Source organism: Myotis nattereri (assembly GCF_964212035.1).
Source record: "Myotis nattereri genome assembly, chromosome: 9".
Lineage (NCBI taxonomy): Eukaryota > Metazoa > Chordata > Mammalia > Chiroptera > Vespertilionidae > Myotis > Myotis nattereri.
Window position 1 is genome coordinate 8,922,765 of NC_138084.1, and position 20,928 is coordinate 8,943,692.

At 40.0% G+C, this 20,928-nt stretch overlaps 2 protein-coding genes across 5 annotated transcripts in view; both read left to right on the top strand.

The window, feature by feature from the left end:
• The window catches only part of CAPRIN1 (cell cycle associated protein 1), a 35,838-nt gene extending 23,218 nt beyond the window's left edge, over positions 1–12,620 (top strand). For 2 of the 4 annotated variants that reach the window (XM_081098842.1, XM_081098844.1), the window contains 8 exons: positions 2,507–2,568; positions 3,003–3,113; positions 3,335–3,484; positions 4,391–4,541; positions 7,969–8,163; positions 8,884–8,984; positions 9,849–9,912; positions 11,441–12,620. In XM_081098842.1, coding sequence (XP_080954968.1) covers positions 2,507–2,568; positions 3,003–3,113; positions 3,335–3,484; positions 4,391–4,541; positions 7,969–8,163; positions 8,884–8,984; positions 9,849–9,912; positions 11,441–11,505 — 899 coding nt within the window. In that variant the 3' untranslated portion in view covers positions 11,506–12,620. The remainder of the gene's footprint in view (positions 1–2,506; positions 2,569–3,002; positions 3,114–3,334; positions 3,485–4,390; positions 4,542–7,968; positions 8,164–8,883; positions 8,985–9,848; positions 9,913–11,440) is intronic. The other 2 variants (XM_081098843.1, XM_081098845.1) reach the window with 1 other exon arrangement.
• Positions 12,621–17,327: 4,707 nt separating this feature from the next.
• NAT10 (N-acetyltransferase 10) overlaps positions 17,328–20,928 on the top strand; it is a 37,350-nt gene continuing 33,749 nt past the window's right edge. Inside the window, exons 1-3 of the mRNA XM_081098986.1 lie at positions 17,328–17,458; positions 19,795–19,916; positions 20,790–20,881. Of these exons, the coding sequence (XP_080955112.1) occupies positions 19,809–19,916; positions 20,790–20,881 (200 nt within the window). The 5' untranslated portion in view covers positions 17,328–17,458; positions 19,795–19,808. The remainder of the gene's footprint in view (positions 17,459–19,794; positions 19,917–20,789; positions 20,882–20,928) is intronic.

Sequence of the window (20,928 nt, forward strand, 5' to 3'; positions counted from 1 at the left end):
ACCGGAATCGAACCTGGGACCCTTCAGTCCGCAGGCTGACGCTCTATCCACTGAGCCAAACCGGTTTCGGCCTGTTTCTGTAATTTATGTAAATGAAATTTTGCTTGGACTTTTTAAGTGTCAAGATTAATCTCAGAATAAAAAATAATAGAGGTGTTTTTTTCTGAAGAATGTTTGCAGCTTTTTGAAAATGAGCTTTAACAGTCAAGTGGGTAAGGGAATGCTTAAGAGAAAAGGTGAAGATAAAAAGACAGTTGAAGTTTCAGACTCAACACTAATCTTACACCATTATTTGAAACAGCAGCACTAAGTAGAGTTGGTACCTTTATTGGGTTAAGTGGATTGTTAGTGATTTTTAGTCTTGTTTTCTTCCCAGAGCATGTCAGCATTAAGGGCACAAAAGTGGAACTATGCAAAGTAACACATTTAATGTATAATTTTAAACGTTATATAAAAAGCATTGCTGAGTAAAAGCATTGTTTAATGACAGTTAATCTGGTAAGGTCGTTGGGATTTTTCCCAAGCAAAGGGAGCTCATCTTGGTCACATTTCTTTCTTTTTTTTTTTTTTAAATATATTTTATTGATTTTTGACAGAGAGGAAGGGAGAGAAATAGTCAGAAACATCGATGAGAGAGAAACATCGATCAGCCGCCTCCTGCACATCTCCTACTGGGGATGTGCCCGCAACCCAGATACATGCCCCTGACCGGAATCGAACCTGGGACCCTTGAGTCCACAGACCGACGCTCTATCCACTGAGCCAAACCGGTTTTAGCTTGGTCACATTTCTACCAAGAGTTAGAAAAAAGATGAAGGTTAGGTGTTAGGCCTGCTAGAAAGGAATTAGAGTTATTGGCATTCATTTTCTGAGCTCCACCGGAGGAAGAAAATACAGAGTTTTCTAAGCTAGTAAGTTGTGCTGAAGCACTCATGTAACTCAGGTAGATAAATGCTGAGTCCATTAGATCAGTGGTCGCCAACCTTTCGAACCTCATGGACCACCAGTAGTCTACGGACCACCGGTAGTGCACCGACCACTGGTTGGTGGCCGCTGCATTAGATTCTCCAGTAAGAACAGGCAATTTTAAATGACTAACCAAAGATCCTGTATTTTTTATTTAATTAATGTATTTAAATATGCTTCATTGATTTTTTTTTTTAAGGGAGGAAGGGAGGGAAGGAGGGAGGGAGGGAGAAAGAAACATCAGTAGGCTCCCTCCTGCCCACCTCCTACTGGGGATTGAGCCCAAAACTCAGGCACATGGCCTGACTGGTAATCAAACTGGGTGACTCCCAGTGCACGGGATAACACTCAACCAGGCAGGGTGAGATCCTGTATTTTTTATTTATAATCATGTTTGGTAGGGGAATGGAAAGATGGTGGAGTTGGCAATATGTACACTGAATTGAATATAGGCTTTTTAAAAGTATACTTACACTTTGACTTTTTGTGCCGAAACATTTGAGAGATTATATTGAAACTTGATAATCCTACATAATAAAAGCCTAATATGCTAAGTGTCCAATCGTCTGATCAGCCAATGTGTCCAATCGTCTGATCAACCAATCAAAGCATAAGATGCTAAAAATATGCTAAGGCCACTTAACCGCTCGCTCTGATGTGCATTGACCACCAGGGGGCAGATGCTCTGACCCGTACATTAGCTTGCTGCTGGGGTCCAGCTGATCTGGACTGAGCGAGATGGGCCGGGCACACCTTGGAGCTGTCCTCAGTCCCTCCTCGGCCCCGATCGTGCACCGGTGGGGTCCCTTGGCCTGGCCTGAGCCCTCTCGAAATCCGGGACCCCTCAGGGGATGTCGGAGAACCAGTGTCAGCCTGATCCCGCAGGCCAGGCCTAGGGACCCCACTGGTGCACTAATTCGTGCACTGGGCCTCTAGTGTTAAAATAATACTGAATATTATCTAAGGTCTTAAGAGTAATACTACTTTATAGTTAATGCTTTATAAGCATTTTTCATGGATAACACTGGTACTGATTCTTACCTATTCTGCTCTCTACCTTTTTTTTCTTTTAATTTTTATTGATTTCAGAGAAGAAGGGGGAGGTAGAGAGAGATAGAAACATCAATGATGAGAGAATCATTGATTGGCTGCCTCCTCCATGCCCACAACCCGGGCATGTGCCCTTGACCAGAATCGAACCTGGGACCCTTTAGTCTGCAGGACGATGCTCTTTCCACTGAGCCAAACCAGCTAGGGCTGCTCTCTACCTCTTTGTTAATATTTATTACTAACATCTTTACCTTTGTAAAACAGAATGAAAACCATTGTGAGAGTTGATTAATAATGACTATCAGTAAACACAATACTAAATTGTGTTTGAAATTGAAAGCTAAAATTCAAAGTATCTTCATGATTGCTAAGCAGTTTATTTAGAATCTGGCTATAGAATTTTGCCTTTTGCTACGAAGTAAAAGGTATTTAGACATCTTTGAAAAAATTTAATTTTGTATAACGATTATTTTTTTGGTCAATTTTTCAGTTCATTCTGAATCTAGACTTGCTCAGCCTAATCAAGTTCCCGTACAACCCGAAGCTACACAGGTGAGAGTGATAGAAATATTTTTGCAGGTTTGTTTTTAGCCAGTTCTTTAGTCAGTTTCTTAGCTTATGAAAGTCAGGTATGAATTTTATGAGTGTCCAAATCGGGCATGTGTAGCTTTATTTCCATGACTACATTTATTTTTCTTGGTGATGTATAAAATTTTTTTCTAATTCTTGTTTCTTTAGAATAGTTTATTATAATGAAAGAAGATGCTTTTAGACATAATTCTAAAATTTAGTGCAGATATTACCATTTTAGAAGCATTTGTGGGGACCTTACAACTGGACTAATGTTTAACTTTGAGCTCTAATAATACATGTATTTTTTGTAGTGGTTAGGTTTTATAGTCTACTTACGTGCATTTTTTTAGCCTTGCATGTATCTGAGTTGGCTTATAACACAAAGAAGCTTTGATTACTTTATCTCTGTGTAGGTTCCTTTGGTATCATCCACAAGTGAAGGGTATACAGCATCTCAACCCTTGTACCAGCCTTCTCATGCTACAGAGCAACGACCACAAAAGGAACCACTTGATCAGATTCAGGCAAGTTCTGTTACCAGGTCATATAAACTTGATGAGATGTTTATTCATGAATTGGGCAGAGGTAAATGACTTTTAATATAGTGACTTTCATTTTGGACCTAATGCATGTACTACAGCATTTTTATTTCATGAAATGGTTGAGTTTGTTAATACACATATGGGCAGTAGCCTTGGCTAAGTGTAGTTTATCACTAAAGTGCATCTATTCACTTTGTGTTTAGGCAACAATCTCTTTAAATGCAGACCAGACTACAGCATCCTCATCCCTTCCTGCTGCCTCTCAGCCCCAAGTGTTCCAGGCTGGGACAAGCAAACCTTTACATAGCAGTGGAATCAATGTAAATGCAGCTCCATTCCAATCCATGCAAACGGTAGGCAAATTAATTCAACCAACATTGAGTACCTAGTGTGTACTATTATGCTAGAGTTTCAACAAAAAGTCTTTATTTAACTTTGTGCTTGAGTCTGCATCTACCCTAACTGTAGGGTATATTTAATTGAACCTAAACTCTGATTTTCCTGCTTCCAGTGGTAGATTTGAGTCTTAGGAGTTATGTGTTTTACAGCTGCACCCTTTTGATTTGATTAACAAAATTTTAAACATGCAGAAAAACAGACCAAAATAATATCTATATATAAACATTGTTACGTAAATTTAACAGTTGTTTAAATTTTGCTATATTTACTTAATTGTTTACTGAAGCATATCAAAGTAAATTTCAGGCAGTCTGATACTTCACCCTATTTCTTCAGTAAACATCTCTAAATTGTAGTTTGTAGAAAATGATGATAATGGAAAATAATCAGTGGGATAGAGTTAAATCAGTGCTCATAGGAAAATTCATAGTGTTACATACTTAAAAATATTAACTTGTGATTGAAAATATCATAAAAATAAAATAACAAGTAAATATTCAACTAAAGTTGAAGTTTATAGAATTAATTTGTATAACTGATATTGTATCAGGGGTTTATGTCTTTATACAGATTTATCATTTATAATAGCATTTCCAAGGCTATTGATTATATGTCTTTAGATTTTTAAAATCCCCATTCATAATTCTCTTCTTTAAGTGCTGGATGGCATATATTTTTCCCCACATTGAAGTGCATTAAATGAAAGGTGTGTGTGTGTGTGTGTGTGTGTGTGTGTGTGTGTGTGTGTGATGTTTGAGACTTTTTTACATTTGAGGTAAAACCAGCATTAAAGTCTGCCATGTTAAAAGTGAGGAAATTATTAGCATAACTGGATGAACTAATCATTTATTTACTTACAGGTGTTCAATATGAATGCCCCAGTTCCTCCTGTTAATGAACCAGAAACTTTAAAACAGCAGAATCAGTACCAGGCCAGCTATAACCAGAGCTTTACCAGTCAGCCTCACCAAGTAGAGCAAACAGAGCTTCAGCAAGAACAGCTTCAAACAGGTAGGGTACCCCGCATCACGTCCTGGATGTTTCCCAATGCAGGTGTTGACAGTGTAGGACAGTTCAGACTTCAGAGTGGCCGCATCCAGGAAGTTTTGTGTTAGCATTAGACCTTACGGATTTTGGATTTTTGGCCCTGAGTTAAATTGAGTATGTATTTGCTATATGTGAATAACGTGCAGTATTATACCCATTTTCCTTTGGTCAGTGAGCTTTCATAGTATCTTTTTTATTATATGATTTTAGTGGAATTAAACTTGTTACTCAAATTATGATTAAATTTGCTTTTAATTGCTAATTTATTAAAGCCTGTTGGCATGATACTCAGCACTCAGTTATACAAAGCCAGAAAGCAGTAAGGAGTTAGTGGTGGCTGCATTTGGTTGATTGGTTGAAACAAAAGTCCTTGTTGGAAAGTATGGTTGTAATTTGGCCTGTTATCATACCTGTCACAGTAATAAAGTAGATAAAGATATTTTAGACTTGTTAAATTTGTAACACATGAAATATCTTTTTAGGTCTATGGTTATTTAATTTCTAGGACTTTAATTGGGATCCCACAACAAACTATAGCAAACCCTGCTAAAATCATAGGAGTTGTTATTACTTCGATTTTAGTAACTGAAATTTTCTTGTTATACCTGGATCAACATGGTAGATTTTTCAGTAATAAATCCTTACATAGCCCTATAGTACTCAGCATTTACTAATCAGCAGGGAGGTTAAGTCAGTCATAATCTGATAGAAATTTGCCAGTTATGCTATATGTGCTCAGCTTCTGAATAACTGGGCTTCTTGCTCTCAGGCTCCTTTAATTATTTCATTGCCATGCATTCATAAGTTGGTTTGGAGCAGGTAAATTTGGGGCCTTTTGACATTGTGCTGACATGCTTGCTATTTTGCCATTTTTTTCAGATGGTGTGATGAAATGAAAAGTAATTACTACATATTATTTGATTTGCTTAATTTTACCCCTTGTGCCAGTTCATTTCAAACTCCCTTGCTCTTACATTGTAACTTGCCTTCACTGACTGAAGCACTTGAGCTAGATAACCTTTCGTTAGCATTTTAAAAGACATTATTTATAAAGATTAACTGCATAACATTCAGACATTTTCAATAAAAAAGCAAAATCAGCCCATATATTTTGCTTATTTAAACTTAAACCTCTAGCCCAGTCTGTTCTTCACACAGTAGCCCAGAGTGATTATTTTAAAATGTAAATCAGATATCTTTCTCTTGTTCAAAACCTTTCAGTGACTTCCCATTTTATTTAGAAAAGAAATCCAAAGTCCTTGGTTTATAAGGTCCTTTATGACTTGGTCCCTGCCTTGATCCTGTGTACAGTAGGTCCTCGGGTTACGTCCGAGATACGTTTCTATGGTGCGACGTAACGCGATTTTCGCCTAAGTTGGAGCCCACCAACATAAGCACCTACATCACTCACATGGAGCACATACACAGCAGCAATGAAGTGAAACAGTAAAAAAAATTTAAAAGAAAGATAACAATTCCTTACCTTTACTTGTGGTAAATAAATAATAAAAATCATAAAGCACATATGTTGAAATGATGGAACCACGAAACGACGTACGTCGAGTCCGTCGTAACCCGAGGACTGTCTGTACATCCTGTTTCCTTCCATACCAACCACAAACACAGCAGGTTCTCTGCTCTTTCACAGCCTGTACACTTTCCTCCTTATTGCCTGAAACTTTCTTCCACTCATGTTTATGGGGCTTTGTTTATTGACCTTTATTAGGTTTTTGCTCAGATAGCACCTTACAGAGACCTCCCTTCATTGCCCTGTCTAAATATTTCACACTCACTTTAGTCACTTATTTATCCTACTATGGTTTAGTCTTCATCACTTATTACCTGATACTATATAGATGTTTTCACTTGTAAGTGTATTTTATTCACTTATCTCCCATTATTAAAATGTCCATCTGGGCAAAGGTTGTGCGTTAGTAACTGATACATCCCTGATGTCTAGGACATGTTTGGCATGTTGAGAGCACTCGATAGTTGTTGAACAAATCAGTGTGTCCCATCATTCCAGAAGTGTTGTTAATTTGAATTAAAGGAGAAAAGGAGTCCTGGTATTTTTAAATAAAGATCACTCTTTAATTGTTTTGCTTTGAGTTTCTTACAGTGAGATTTGACCAACATTAATTCTTAGTGATAAAAAGTGAGTCGAAAATTTGGTTCTTTGACCTACTTTCTACCCACATAAAAATGAATCTTTTTAGATAGACAATGTTACTTGTACTGGTGATAATTTGCTTGTAATTTTAAATTTTGGGAATGCAGTAAAAGGTAATTAATCTAAAGATCACATTGTAAATAACAGTGTATTTGTTCCATTCCATAATTGAAAAAGGAGTCATGATCCTTCCTTCCTTAGACATTTCCTACCCTTTTAATTGAAAAATACAATTCTATAAACTAAAATGTACTTAGGGTTTCTTGAGTATATAAAATAAGTCAGGTAAAGATGTTTGAGAGTCACGCCACCTTTGTGCCCAAGCAAGGGAGGTTTGGGCTAGCTAGAGGCTGTTGTTTTTGTTCCTGGGTGTAGGCCTTCCTGTGGTCTCTACTTTCCTCATCTCCCAAAGGTTTAGTTAGCACCCCGTTTTTTGCCTCCCCCACCCCGTGAATTATGAAAATTATGAACATTGGCATAATAGCAGAGATGTGCCTCAGTATTTAACATTGGAAGGTTCCTAGATCCCCCACTGTAGAGAGGGAGGAGGACGGGTGCAGAGTAGTGGGCCTTCTAAGACCTTTCATTCTAGCTGACTGCATGCTGGTGTATCATTTAACTGTCTTCAGAATTGGCTGCACTCAAAAGTGCTTGAAATGAATCAAGAATTAAGGGGGTACAGGTTAAAGGCCTCTGCTGGTTTATCTTTGTAATTGACTGAATATTGTAGCTTAGCTATGGAAACAGTTTTTTGTAAGTTGTCAGTAAATTTGAGGGAGATTTAAAAGAATGAAAGCTTCAACTACGAAGGAACTTTATAATGAAAAGAAATCATTAAATGCTATAAAATGATAATTTTACTGTTTCTGTATGTGAGATCTTCTGAATTAGTCTCTTGTGCTAATAGGCGATGCCTTTCAGATGTTTAATGAGATAGCTTTTTAAATCATTTGGAAGGATAGAATTGTGTGCTCACACAGTTGTGTGCTTTCAGAGATAAGGAATTGTTGGAGATTTTTATTCTGTTGTAGGAGCAAGGCAGGGACTTATTAATATGTAGTTTTCCCTATTAATATGCAAATTTATTTAAAGACAGAATTAAACTTTGAGGAGATTGTATAAGACACTTCTTAAGCCAGAAAGCATGTGGGAGAACAAATTGTAATGAGCTGTGTGTAGTGTATGTGTGTATACATGTTTTTTCCCTCTCTTTTATTATAGTGGTTGGCACTTACCATGGTTCCCAGGACCAACCCCATCAAGTGACTGGTAACCACCAGCAGCCTCCCCAGCAGAACGCGGGGTTTCCTCGGAGCAGTCAGCCCTATTACAACAGTCGTGGTGTGTCTCGTGGAGGCTCTCGTGGTGCTAGAGGCTTGATGAACGGATACAGGGGCCCTGCCAATGGATTCAGAGGTAAAAATTAACAACACAAGTTCATGCCCTTTCCTGATTTGTAAAATACGTAGAAATAGTCATGTTTTTGGGAAAGATATGTATCTCTCTGTATTAATCTCCTTTATAATTTAAAAACTTGTATATTTTGATACAGTCATTTAAATTGACATTGAGTTTTTTATGTGTCAGACCCATGCCTACTATTGTCCAATAAGGGATAATTGCTTTTCATATATTATCAGACCTTAGGGATATTTTTCTGGTTGTTTTTTTTTGTCTTTTCATGTGTGTATGTGCATGGATGAGAGAAAATTTCATCTTCTAATTCAGCGGTTCTCAACCTGTGGGTCGTGACCCCTGGGGCGGGGTTGGGTCGAACGACCCTTTAACAGGGGTCACCTAAGACCATTGGAAAACACATATATAATTATATTGTTTTTGTGATTAATCACTATGCTTTAATTATGTCCAATTTGTAACAATGAAAATACATCCTGCATATCAGATATTTACGTTATGATTCATAACAGTAGCAAAATTACAGTTATGAAGTAGCAATGAAAATAATTTAATGGTTGGGGGTCACCACAACATGAGGAACTGTATTAAAGGGTTGTGGCATTAGGAAGGTTGAGAACCACTGATCTAATTACTGCTCATAGAAATATATAAACAGATTGGGTCAAGTTAGTGATTAGAAATTAGAGAAGAAAATTATTCTCTTGTCCTAAATTTTAGGAGGATATGATGGTTACCGCCCTTCATTCTCTAACACTCCAAACAGTGGTTACACACAGTCTCAGTTCAGTGCTCCCCGGGACTACTCTGGCTATCAGCGGGTAGGTAAAGTTGTTTTAAAATATAAACCTGACTGAAATATACCAATGGAAGTGATTGATTTAGTTTCTTTTTAAAATATATTTTTATTGGTTTCAGAGAGGAGAAGGGAGCGAGAGGGGCATTGATTGGCTGCCTCTTGTGCGGGCGTGCACGTGCGCCCCCCCCCCCCCCGCCCCCCCGCCCCCCATCAAACCAGGCATGTACCTTGACCCGGCATTGAACCTCAACCTCCTGGTTCATAGGTCGATGCTTAACCACTGAGTCATACTGGCTTGGCTGTAGTTTCTTGATGGACTTGATTAACTAATTTGGGCTGATTTTTATACCTGTGGGTTTTTTTTTATTAAATTATTTTTATTGATTTCAGAGAGGAAGGAGAGGGAGAGATAGAAACATCAATGATGAGAGAGAATCATTGATTGGCTGCCTCCTACACACCCCCTACCGGGGATTGAGCCCACAACTCAGGCATCTGCCCTTGATCAGAATCGAACCCAGGACTCTTCAGTCTACAGGCTGACACTCTATCCACTGAGCCAAACCAGCTAGGGCTGATTTTATACCTTTGTACAAGGTAAAGATAGTTCATTATGGAGAATGACGACTTTTGCTTTTTTTAGTACTCAGTGTAGGTACTCATTTTAAGAACATCTGTTAAAAACGATTTTTAAGAGCAGAGAAAATATTTCATTGAACATTCTTAAGAATAATAGGAGTATAACAATACAGAATAATAATTATATTGAAATGTCTAAAAGAATAAGGAGTTCTATATTTTGCAAGTATCTGACTAAGAATCTAGATGGCTGAGGATTTAAAAATTACCGTCTCTTCTCTTCAGTACTAACTAGCATGTCTTTTAGGATGGATATCAGCAGAATTTCAAGCGAGGCTCTGGGCAGAATGGACCACGGGGAGCCCCACGAGGTAATATTTTGTGGTGGTGATCCTAGTTCCTAAGTGGAGCTTCTGTTCTGGCCTTGGAAGAGCTGTTCATAATCTGCATGTAGGTTACTTGTTAGGAATACATTTATCATTTCCAGACTTGTTGCAAGGATTAAATGAAATGCTCTGTTTCTAAAATTTATCTTGAACCCAAATTTAATTTTTTGAATGACTGTCCCTGTTACTATAAACTGTCTCAAAAACTAGAACATTTTTCCTCCTCAGAAGAAAATGTTTTTCCAACTGCAAATTATTTTTCAGGTCCTAAAACCTGCTAAATGTTTTTAGGAAGTACTTACTGAAACATTTTGTAAGACATTTTTGGAATGAGATTGAACATTTATATAAATTTATTATTCCTCTTTTATTTTTGAAACATGCATATTATATTTTAGGGCCAGAGACCCTCTAATGGCCAGATAAGCCATAGTTACATTTAGAGAACCATTTAGAAGTCATAGAACTAATTAAAATTTCAATGCCTTTTGGACCACTATTATATAAATACCCATTAGTTTCTGACTTAAACAAAACCTCCAAATTCCTAACTAATTAAATCATATTTAAAAATACAGCTTTTAAGAGTTTTTGGTTTTGTCTATTACTGTAGGAAAACTACTTCGTACTATTTGGGCAGGAAGTCAACCTATGTAACAGAAGTAGCATTTCATCTGATCTGAAGTTCTAAATGGTTCTCTTATTGGAAGGATGTAAATTGAATAGGTTTCCTCTAGATTTTGGCCATCACATGTATAAAATGTATATTTCGGAGGAATTATAAAGTACTTTGATTTTAATGCTAATAGAAACTGGCCAGCAAAAGGTGCATTTTTAAAAAATTAATGGATCACTGGGAAATTATTGACTTGAAATATCAAAGGATATTTGCATGTGAATGTGCGTTATGTTCATTTTCACCTTGTAGCATATTCTATGAAAGTTGAGTTTACTGGTAGCTAAAAATCTGTTTTAACAGCATGTAAAAAGTTACTTTATCTGTTACAAGTCATTATACAATTTTCAATGTTATGTAGTTTCTTTTTAAAAGTTTAGGTAATAAGGTCTGTTTTTCATTCTGGTGCTTTTATTAATTTTGATAGTATGATGTTACTTACTACTGAAATGTAATAAGCTAGAGTGTACACTAGAATGTAAGCTCCATGAGAGCCAGGTACCTTGTCTGTTTTCACTGCTGTATCTATTTCCAACGCCTGATGACAGTGCCTGGCACATAGTAGGCACTCAATAAATACTTGTTGAATGAATGAATGAATGAGTACTGGTGGAATACTCCATTAGCTCTACTCTCCTTTTAGCCAGAAAACATGAGCAGATTTGGGCATGACAACTTCCAGGACAGGTGAAACTTGAACACTGAAGAATTGACCTCTTAAACCTAATAATGTGGTGACAAGCTCCCCACATGCTTCTTGACTTCAGATGAAAATCTGCTTGAAGGCGAAACAAAAAGTATTTGAAAGAAAAACCAAATGCCATTTTTGTCTTCTAGGTCGTGGAGGGCCCCCAAGACCCAACAGAGGGATGCCGCAAATGAACACTCAGCAAGTGAATTAATCTGAGTCACAGGATTATGTTTAATCGCCAAAAACACACTGGCCAGTGTACCATAATATGTTACCAGAAGAGTTATTATCTATTTGTTCTCCCTTTCAGAAAACTTATTGTAAAGGGACTGTTTTCATCCCATAAAGACAGGACTACAATTGTCAGCTTTATATTACCTGGATATGGAAGGAAACTATTTTTACTCTGCATGTTCTGTCCTAAGCGTCATCTTGAGCCTTGCACATGATACTCAGATTCCTCACCCTTGCTTAGGAGTAAAACATAATATACTTTACAGGGTGATAATATCTCCATAGTTAACCGAAGTGGCTTGGAAAAAGCAAGATTGACTTGTGACATTGGATAAAGTCTACAAATCAGCCCTAGCATTATTCAGTGGTAATTGACAAAAACATTTCCCATGAAAGGAAGATGGAAGGAGGAGTTTGGTTTGGCAAAAAAACTGCACTTCACAACTTTTCCAGTTAAATGGAGCATTGAACGTTTAGATGCACATCAAATCACGCATGGGCCCTTAATCACATATATAAGGTTGGCTACCAGCTTTGACACAGCACTATTCATCCTTGGCCAAATGACTGTGGTTAAAAACACATGTAAATTGCTTCCTAACAGCTGACACTGTATAAGACAAAGCCGAAATGCAATATTAGGCTTTGATTGGCACTTTTTGAAAAATATGCAACAAATATGGGATGTAATCTGGATCGCCGCTTCTGTACTTACTGTGAAGTATTTAGATACCTTTTGAACACATAACATTTTCTTTGACAATGACTTTTGTAAGGATTGGTAATATATATCATTCCTTACGATGCTCATTGTCTGTCACTAATCCCTGGATCTTGCTGTTTTGTCACCTGAAGTGGTACAGGTACTGATGGAAATCTGTAATGGATAATCATAACACTCTTGGCCGTTTCCCTGCAGCCTGAAGGTTTTTAAAAGATAACAAATGCCTGCTGCTACCACCCTTTTAAATTGCTATCTTTTGAAAAGCACCAGTATGTGTTAGATTGATTTCCCTATTTTAGGGAAATGACAGTCAGTAGTTTCAGTTCTGATGGTATAAGCAAAACAAATAAAACATGTTTATAAAAGTTGCATCTTGAAACACTGGTGTTCAACAGCTAGCAGCTGTTCAGTCATGCATTGTGTTTCAAATTTTATGGTCATCTCCAGCAACTATTTCAATAGTACTTGTACTTAAATTTGTCTAACCCTAATTATCCTTTTCTCCTGGAGGAATTTATATTCAAAGTGGTGATTCCTTCCCTTAGATGCACAGGGAGAGTCACAGATTTCGGTGGAGATTGACAGTTTAGTAGTTTATGTACCATGCTGGAATATGTGCTAGCAGTTTGAGCACTAGTTCTGTGTGCCTGTGAACAGTGCTGCTTGTCATATCCCACTTTGACTTCATGGGGAACTAAGCCCACCTATTGAGCAAAGGCTACTAAGTTAATGGTATTTTCTGTGCGGACGTTACATTTTGTTTTCAGCCTTTAGCTAAGGAATTTTTTTCAGTAGGTGCTCAGCACAAAACTATTCTCAAACATTCATCATTAGACAACTGGAGTTTTTGCTGGTTTTAACCTACTAAAATGGATAGGCTCTTGAACATTCCACATGCAAAAGTTTTGTAGGGTGGTGGGAAGTGGGGGGGATCTTCAATGTTTATTTTAAAATAAAGTAAGTTCTTGACTTTTCTCTTGTGGTTGTGGTACATCATATTGGAGGGTTATCTGTTTACATTTGCAAATGAGTATTTATTTTGTTGGCACCTCCCCTTGTGTGCTTTAAAATGACATCTGCCTGGGATGTACCACAACCATATGTTAGGTGTATTTTAGAGGGATTATATAAAATATTTGTGGTTTATTGGGTAATCCCTAGATGTATGCTTACAGTCCTCTATAAAACTAAATTTGCTATCTGTGTAGAAAACAATTTCATGATATTTACAATCAAAATTGAAGTAAATAAGTTCTTTATACAGTGATCTCAATCAGTTCAGACATGGGATGGGGAGAAACTTTCTAGATTTCAAAGTTCTATGCATTAGTGTAGATGTGAATATGTAAAGGTGTTTGTTTATTTATATGTTTTTTAAAGAATTGTTTTTTTGAAATACTGTGTATTTTTTTTGGCATTCTACCATTGCAGTGTAAATGTAAAGCGTTTATGCTTCAATTCAGACTATATTTTTTAATTTGTTTTTTTATTGATTTTTTTTGGAGAGGGAGAGGGATAGAAACATGGATGAGAGAGGAACATCATCGATTGGCTGCTCCTGCACTGCCCCTACTGATGATGGAGCCCGCAACCTCTTGGTTTCTGGGTTGATGTTCAACCGCTGAGCCACACTGGCTGGGGCCAGGCTATATGTTATAAAGGAATTCCTATATAAAGGAATACCTCAGTATGAGGCAGAGAACTTTGTAAAGGTTTCATTAAGATCTGAGTTTTAGTTCTAAGTATTCTGTCTTAATATATTAATATACTTGTCCTGTCTGCAGAAAGCCTTTTGTTTGGTCAAATGCATATATTAGCAGAGTTGCAAGGAAATGATTGTCACATGAGTCATTGTAGTTTCTTGGTATAGCAAGACTCCATACATAGAATTTTTGTAAATGCACAGATACAGCCATCTCACATGGATAATGTGACCTTTTTAAAGCTTTAAGGTAGAATGTCATGGATTGCCTCCGTTAGGGCAGTTTAACTTTCAGATCCTAATATCCTTAAAGAATAGGGAAGAGTTTTTCCTGATCATTGTTGTCTTGATACTAAAATAAGTATCCTTTCAATATTCTTTTGATCAGTTAGCTTGTATAGTTGTTTTGCCTCATATATGCAACATGGGAGACTTACCCACTTACAGGAGACATGAGAATGTGTTTTATCAGAAGGCTCATGAACTGAGGTGCTTTGTTGACAACCAATTCATAAAATGTAGAAGGGAGTTGAGTAGTCAATCTTCTAATTGTCTTAGGAAATTTGTATTGTTCATTTTATTTTCAATAATATATCTAATTAGGGAGAAATGGGATACAGAGAAGCACTGAGTTCAAACCCTTCATTTCATCTTTAAGCTCCTGAATTCCCAACTCACTGAGTTCTTGTTAAGCCTCGTAAGTTTTGTTAACTATATTTAAAAGAGTCGGTGTTGCCCTTGCGCTTGTCCCTTCTAAAGAGGTAATGGGGAAGGAAAACCCTCAGGAAACTGAAAGTAAATTGTTAAGGCTCATCTCCACACCTTTTCCAATTTTGAATTCTACAAAAATACTGGAGAAGACTAGTGAATGTTTTAATTACATTAGGTTAAATCATTAAAGTCTGATTCCTTATTGTCCTTGAGTGAAGTCTGCCTTAGTTGTATATACCATTCAGCAAACCTTTAAGTAAAGATGTAATCCTTACACTTAGGAGAGGAAAAGCTAAAGACATCTCTTTGGTAGCTTTGATTTCTAAGAGGGCAGAACTACATTATTCTCAACAGGCTTTCAATACTTTTGACAGCTGCTCTGAAGCCTAATCGTCTCATGCAGAAGACTGGTTGTTTTGAGTTTACATAGTGAAGGTTCACCTAATCTATTAAGCCAATTTTTACTATTGTGTTATTTCTAAGTACTAGTTTTCTTTAAGTCCTGTGTTTATATTAGGAAGCCACTGAACTAAATCTTCATTGAGAAAATTGGGGTAGCCTTTGACTGGCATGCCAAACACTGAGCACTCATGGCAACAAAATCACTGTGGTTCCTTCTTTCACTGAACTGTCTAAAGATACTGATGTGGCATTGAAGTGTAGCAAATGCCACGATGGAGGAGCATGGTTGATGGTAGATTTTAAGGCCACGACTGATAGGATATAACCTAGTCAAAACCATCAGGCAAGACTTCATTGAAAGGGATGTTGAACTAAGACTTGAAGAATAAGGCAAAGAAGGTGAGAGGAAAACATGTCCAAAGGTCCAATCTCCAGTGACTGAGAATGCTGTCTGGCTCAAGTGAATACAGAGTTAGTTGAGAGATGGAAGAAGCACACAAGCCACTATAGATGTCTTCATAGTTACATGCCATGTTAAGTTTTATTTTGTAAGAATAGGTGGGGATTATTGAAGATTTTTGAGCTGTGTGTATAGGGGGAAGGATGGTGGGCCTCCTAATAAATGCCATTTTAAAGAACACTCAGTGCAGTGTTGAGAACAAAATGTACGGGTCAAGAGATGCCTGTTAACGTAACTCTTGTACTAAATGGACACAGTGTGGAGGGTGGTGAATGGATTCTACATATTTTATATCTGTACTTTGCTGAGTTCTCTGGGCCTTGGTTATCAGACATCATCTCTAGCTAATATTTTTTCCTAGATGACCTTTTAATTTCATGATTTTGACACAATTAGCATTTTAGTGTGAAATATGTCTAGGTCCCAAAACTCTCAAGACCATTCACAGTGTCTTCATTTGAATGTGGTGAGTATGCCAACTTGATCTCTTGATTAGCCCACATTCATCCAGTTGCTCAGAGCAAATACATCTCGGGACATCGTCTTTGATTTCCTTTCATACCCTATACCTAGTCCTTACGCAAATCCACATGGTTCTACCTTGAAAATATATCGAGTCACCTAGCACTTGTGACTATCACCGATACCAGTTTAGAAGTTAGCTGCAGTAGCTTGTAATGGTTTTCCCTGCTTCTACTCTTGCTATGGTTTTTGCATAGTGGCCAGAGCGAGCCTTTTAGGACAGATTGTCACTTCCGGTATCCCAAACTGCAGTGGTTTCCTGTCACACCTGGAGTTAAGCCTAAATCTGGCCCACATGCCCATTACCTGGCCTGATCTATCATTTTCTTTTTGCTCACTGGCCACACTGGCTGCTTTGCCAAGATGTTCACCAAGTTTGGGTCTTCACTTCATGTCCACCTTTAAAGCAGTACCTTTAATCACTTTACTCAATGTATAGTTTTAATACCACTTAAAACCTACCGGAAGCTTCACGAGGGACAGGACAGTGGTTACTGTCCCTTGTGCCTGGCATGGTGACTTCGCTGAGTAAAGAAGTCGGACTGATGGGTGATGGCGCTGACTGCATCGGCTTTAGAAGTGTCGATCTGGGGAACGTTTCAGGGAACAAGGGAAACGAGCCCGGCTTCAGACAATGAATTTGAGGTGTCCGAAGAGAAGTATCAAGCAGTTGAACTTGTTAAGTTCAACGACCTGGCCCAAGGAAGGCACGGGTGACCCTTGTAGCCATGTGCTTGGGCGAGTGGTGGGAGCTGCACCCGGGAGCTGGTTTCCGCAGAGCGCCCGCGTTAGGTGGCCGCGGGCCTCGAGGGAGCCGGCGAAGGAGCGGCCGCCGAGGGTGTGAAACAAGTCCAGGCTGAGGTCATCGGCGGGGGCTGGGTTACGTGAGATGGATGGGAAAGGTCTGCGGATGGAGTTTCCTCATCTTGTCAGTAAAATGCGAAGGTATTTAAATAAGAGGGTCGGTAAATTACGCAGATTCCAGAAACCAGAAGGTCTCGCATAACCAGGCTGTTAGGCAAACCCGGGGCTACTTACCAAGTGGAGTCCCGGACCTGCCCGGCACCAGCTGCCGGCACAGGGCAGCGCCGCGGGCGCGGCATCTGAGGGCAGGTTACCGTATCTACCGCGCCATAGCCGCCACTGGCAGAGGGAAGAGCCGCGCTCGCCAACGAGGTGGTAGCGCCGCCTCCCGGGCCTGACGTCATCACGCAGGGACAGGTCGGAGAAAGGCCCCCTCGGGCACGCGCCGCCTCCCGGCGCCGGCGGGGCGGGGCGGGGCGCGTCGCGGAGCCCGGCGAACGCGGGGGGCGGTCCCTGCGCCGTCCTCGGAAGCTGCTCGGGAGCACGTCCTCCTCCACGTGCTTCCGCCTCGCCGCTATTTGGGGTTCGCCAGACTCGGGACGCAGGTACTCCTCGCGGGGCGGCCGGGCTTGGGTGCCGAGGCCGGTGTCCGTGGGCCGGAGGAGACCCTGCCTCTGCCCGGCCCGGCGCTCCTGGATGACAGGAGCCTCCTCCCCAACAGGCAGCCACGGCGCGCTTCTCGGGGGCTGCCGGGCTCGCTCTCCACCTGCTGGGGACCTCTGGCCGGGGGAGTCGAGGTGATGGGGTGGGGGAGTCGAGGTGATCGGGTGGGGGCAGCCCGTCGGCCTCCGCGGACCCGCCCACAGGCCCTGACGCCCGCACGGGCGGACCTGGTTGCCGCGCTGGGCGCTGAGCGGAGGCAGTGTGAGTCCACGGCCTCCCACGCTTAGCTGCTCGCCGGTGCTCAGTCATTTCATGCTCCGCGCTCAGCAGTCGCATTCGGGACTTGGACTTGTTTACTAGCGCTCCTTGAAGGTGCCTGGCATATGGATGCCGTGCGTATGTGTCAGACGACAGATGAGTGAATGAAAAATAATCACCTTTTCCTCCTCCAAGGCCTTCCTCCTCCATTAAGCCTTTCATGGCAACAGCAATCTCAGACTTTAATCAGAAGTCAAGACTTTGGTACTGTTCTGGGCCTCCCAGGTAACGAGCAAAAAGCAGTCCCAATAACTATTATTGATGGATTATAACTCAGCAGTCCACATGGGCAGGTTAGAAAAACTGGAATGACCTCAGGCTTCCGAGTCAGGCAGGCAGACTTGAGTGTGCGTCCTGTCGCCACAGCTTTTCTTCCTTGGGATACTTGCTCCTTTCCTTGTCAAATGGGAACCACTGATTGCGACATAGGTTTATAGTAAAATAGAACTGCTAATGTCTATGTTTGGATTGGGGAATTACAAGGACAGTAAAGGCATGGTTAAGGTTCCATTAATGAGCTTTACATTTAGAATGTAGCAGACACTGGAGTTTCTAAGTAACATTTAAAATTTCATGTTATAAATGTGATTAACATATCCGATGTTTCTTTGGTGAATTTATTATGGTAATGATGTGATATTTTATTATATGTAATTACAGTAACTTTTGAGGTCTGCCTGGCATGTGCATTTTAAAAAGCAAAACTCAAAAAAAAAAAAAGAACAAAATAAGAATCACCCGCCATCGCAAATTTAGAAATAGCTACTTTATGTTTTGGTGTTTTCTTCCAGTCTTTTTCTTTCTTTTCTCTTTTTAAAAAATAATGCTTTTATTTATCGATTTCAGAGAGGAAAGGAGAGGGGAAGAGAGATAGAAACATGAATGATGAGAATCATTGATCAGCTGCCTCCTGCATGCCTCCCACTGGTCAAGCCTTCAGCAGCAACCCTGGGCCTGTTCTCTGACTGGGAATCCAACCGTGACCTCTTGGTTCAACCACTGAACTACACTGGCCAGGCATTTTTTACCCCCTCTATGTATTATGTATATGCATAAAAAACGCAGTATCATACTTAATCCTGCCATGTTATTCTGTCATGAGAATCTATATCCATATCTATAATAATAAAAGCTTAATATGCTAATTAGACCAGGCATCCTTCTGGCTATCCTTCAGGACGACCTTCCAGACAAAGCTGGGGCTGTGAGGGAAGCCGGGTCCCATGAGCTGGAGGGAAGCTGGTGCCTGCAGCCAGGGGAAGGAAGGCCTGATCTTGCACAAATTTCATGCATTGGGCCTCTAGTTTGTAGATAATTTTAATGATTTTGAAAAAGTTTTATTGAAAACTGCTTTATTATATCCCATAGATATACCATTATATAGTATAGTCACTATTTTTTTGAACATTGTTTTTGATTTTTAAAAAATATATATTTTTATTGATTTCAGAGAGAGGAAGGCAGAGGTAGAGTTAGAAACATCAATGATGAGAGAGAATCATTGATTGCCTGCCTCCTGCACGCCCCCACTGGGGATCTAGCCTGCAACCCAGGCATGTACCCCAGTAGACTGGAGTTGAACCTGGGACCCTTCAGTCCGCAGGCAAACACTCTATCCACTGAGCCAAACCAGCTAGGGCTGTTTCTGATTTTTTAAAATGCTCCTCCATATACTTGTAAATTACAGCTTTCCTGTTGATTTCCACGTTGAGGGAACATTTTCTTCACCTCCCAAGCCTCAGTTTCCTAATTTTAAAAAAATGAGGGTGATGTCTTCCCTAGAGAGCTGTTTAAGGGTTAAGATGTTACCTATAAATATATGTGCTGCCGAAGCGAGCACAATGTTACCTATAAATAAATGTGCCTAGTACAGTCCCTGGCCCCACGGGAGGCAGCAGCTAATGTTCCTCACCCAGAATCTGGTGCTCATGCCAGTGTGCTTCCTTCCATTCTGTTTTAGTGATAGTACTCACCATGCATCGGAAGAAAGTAGATAACCGAATCCGGATTCTCATAGAGAATGGGGTAGCTGAGCGGCAAAGGTCTCTCTTTGTTGTGGTTGGAGATCGAGGAAAAGATCAGGTAAGACCTGGTACATGCTTCTGACTTGCTGTGCAGTCCCCAAGAGTCAGCATGTTACAGGCCCTCTGGGGTTTTAGCACACAGTGACATTAAGGTCCCTTGACTTTCTTTAAAAAAAGTTTTTTTGTTGATTTCAGAGAGGAATGGGGAGGGATAGAGATAGAAACATCAATGATGAGAGACAATCATTGACCAGCTGCCTCCTGCACACCTCTTACTGGGGATTGAGCCCACAACCCGGGCATGTGACCTGACCAAAAATCGAACCCTGACCTCCTGGTTCATAGGTTGATATTCAACCACTGAGCCACACTGGTCTGGCTTGATTGGTTTTCTTTTTTTTTTTTTTTTTTTAATATATTTTTTATTGATTTCAGAGAGGAAGGGAGAGGGAGAGAGAGATAGAAACATCAATGAGAGAGAATCATTGATCGGCTACCTCCTACACGCCCCCTACTGGGGATCGAGCCCGCAACCCAGGCATGTGCCCTTGACTGTAATTGAACCCGTGACGCTTAGGTCCACAGGCCAATGCTCTATCCACTGAGACAAACCGGCTAGGGGCTTGACTGGTTTTCTTTAAGTAAAACGCCAACTGGGGAATCTTTCTTTCTTTATTTGTAAGTGATGAATACTCTATAGTTAGAATTATTAGCAGACAGGTTAACGACTTTAGATGCTTTGGGTGGTGGACTGAGCACAAGGTTAAGGGTGTGAGGCTTCTAGTCCCATCTTGAGCACTACTTGCCTTGTGACCTTGGGCACTTCCCTGGCCCTCAGTTTAGTTTCCACATCTGTCAAATGAGTTCTTGGGCCCGGCAGACTCAAAGGTCACTTTTGGTTCTGAGATTCTGTGACTTTTTCCTTTGGCAGGTGGTCATACTCCATCACATGTTGTCCAAAGCAACCGTGAAGGCTCGGCCTTCGGTGCTGTGGTGTTACAAGAAAGAGCTGGGCTTTAGCAGGTAAGCTCGGCCCTTTGATGCCCGGTGCTCCTTACGATTCCTGCTCC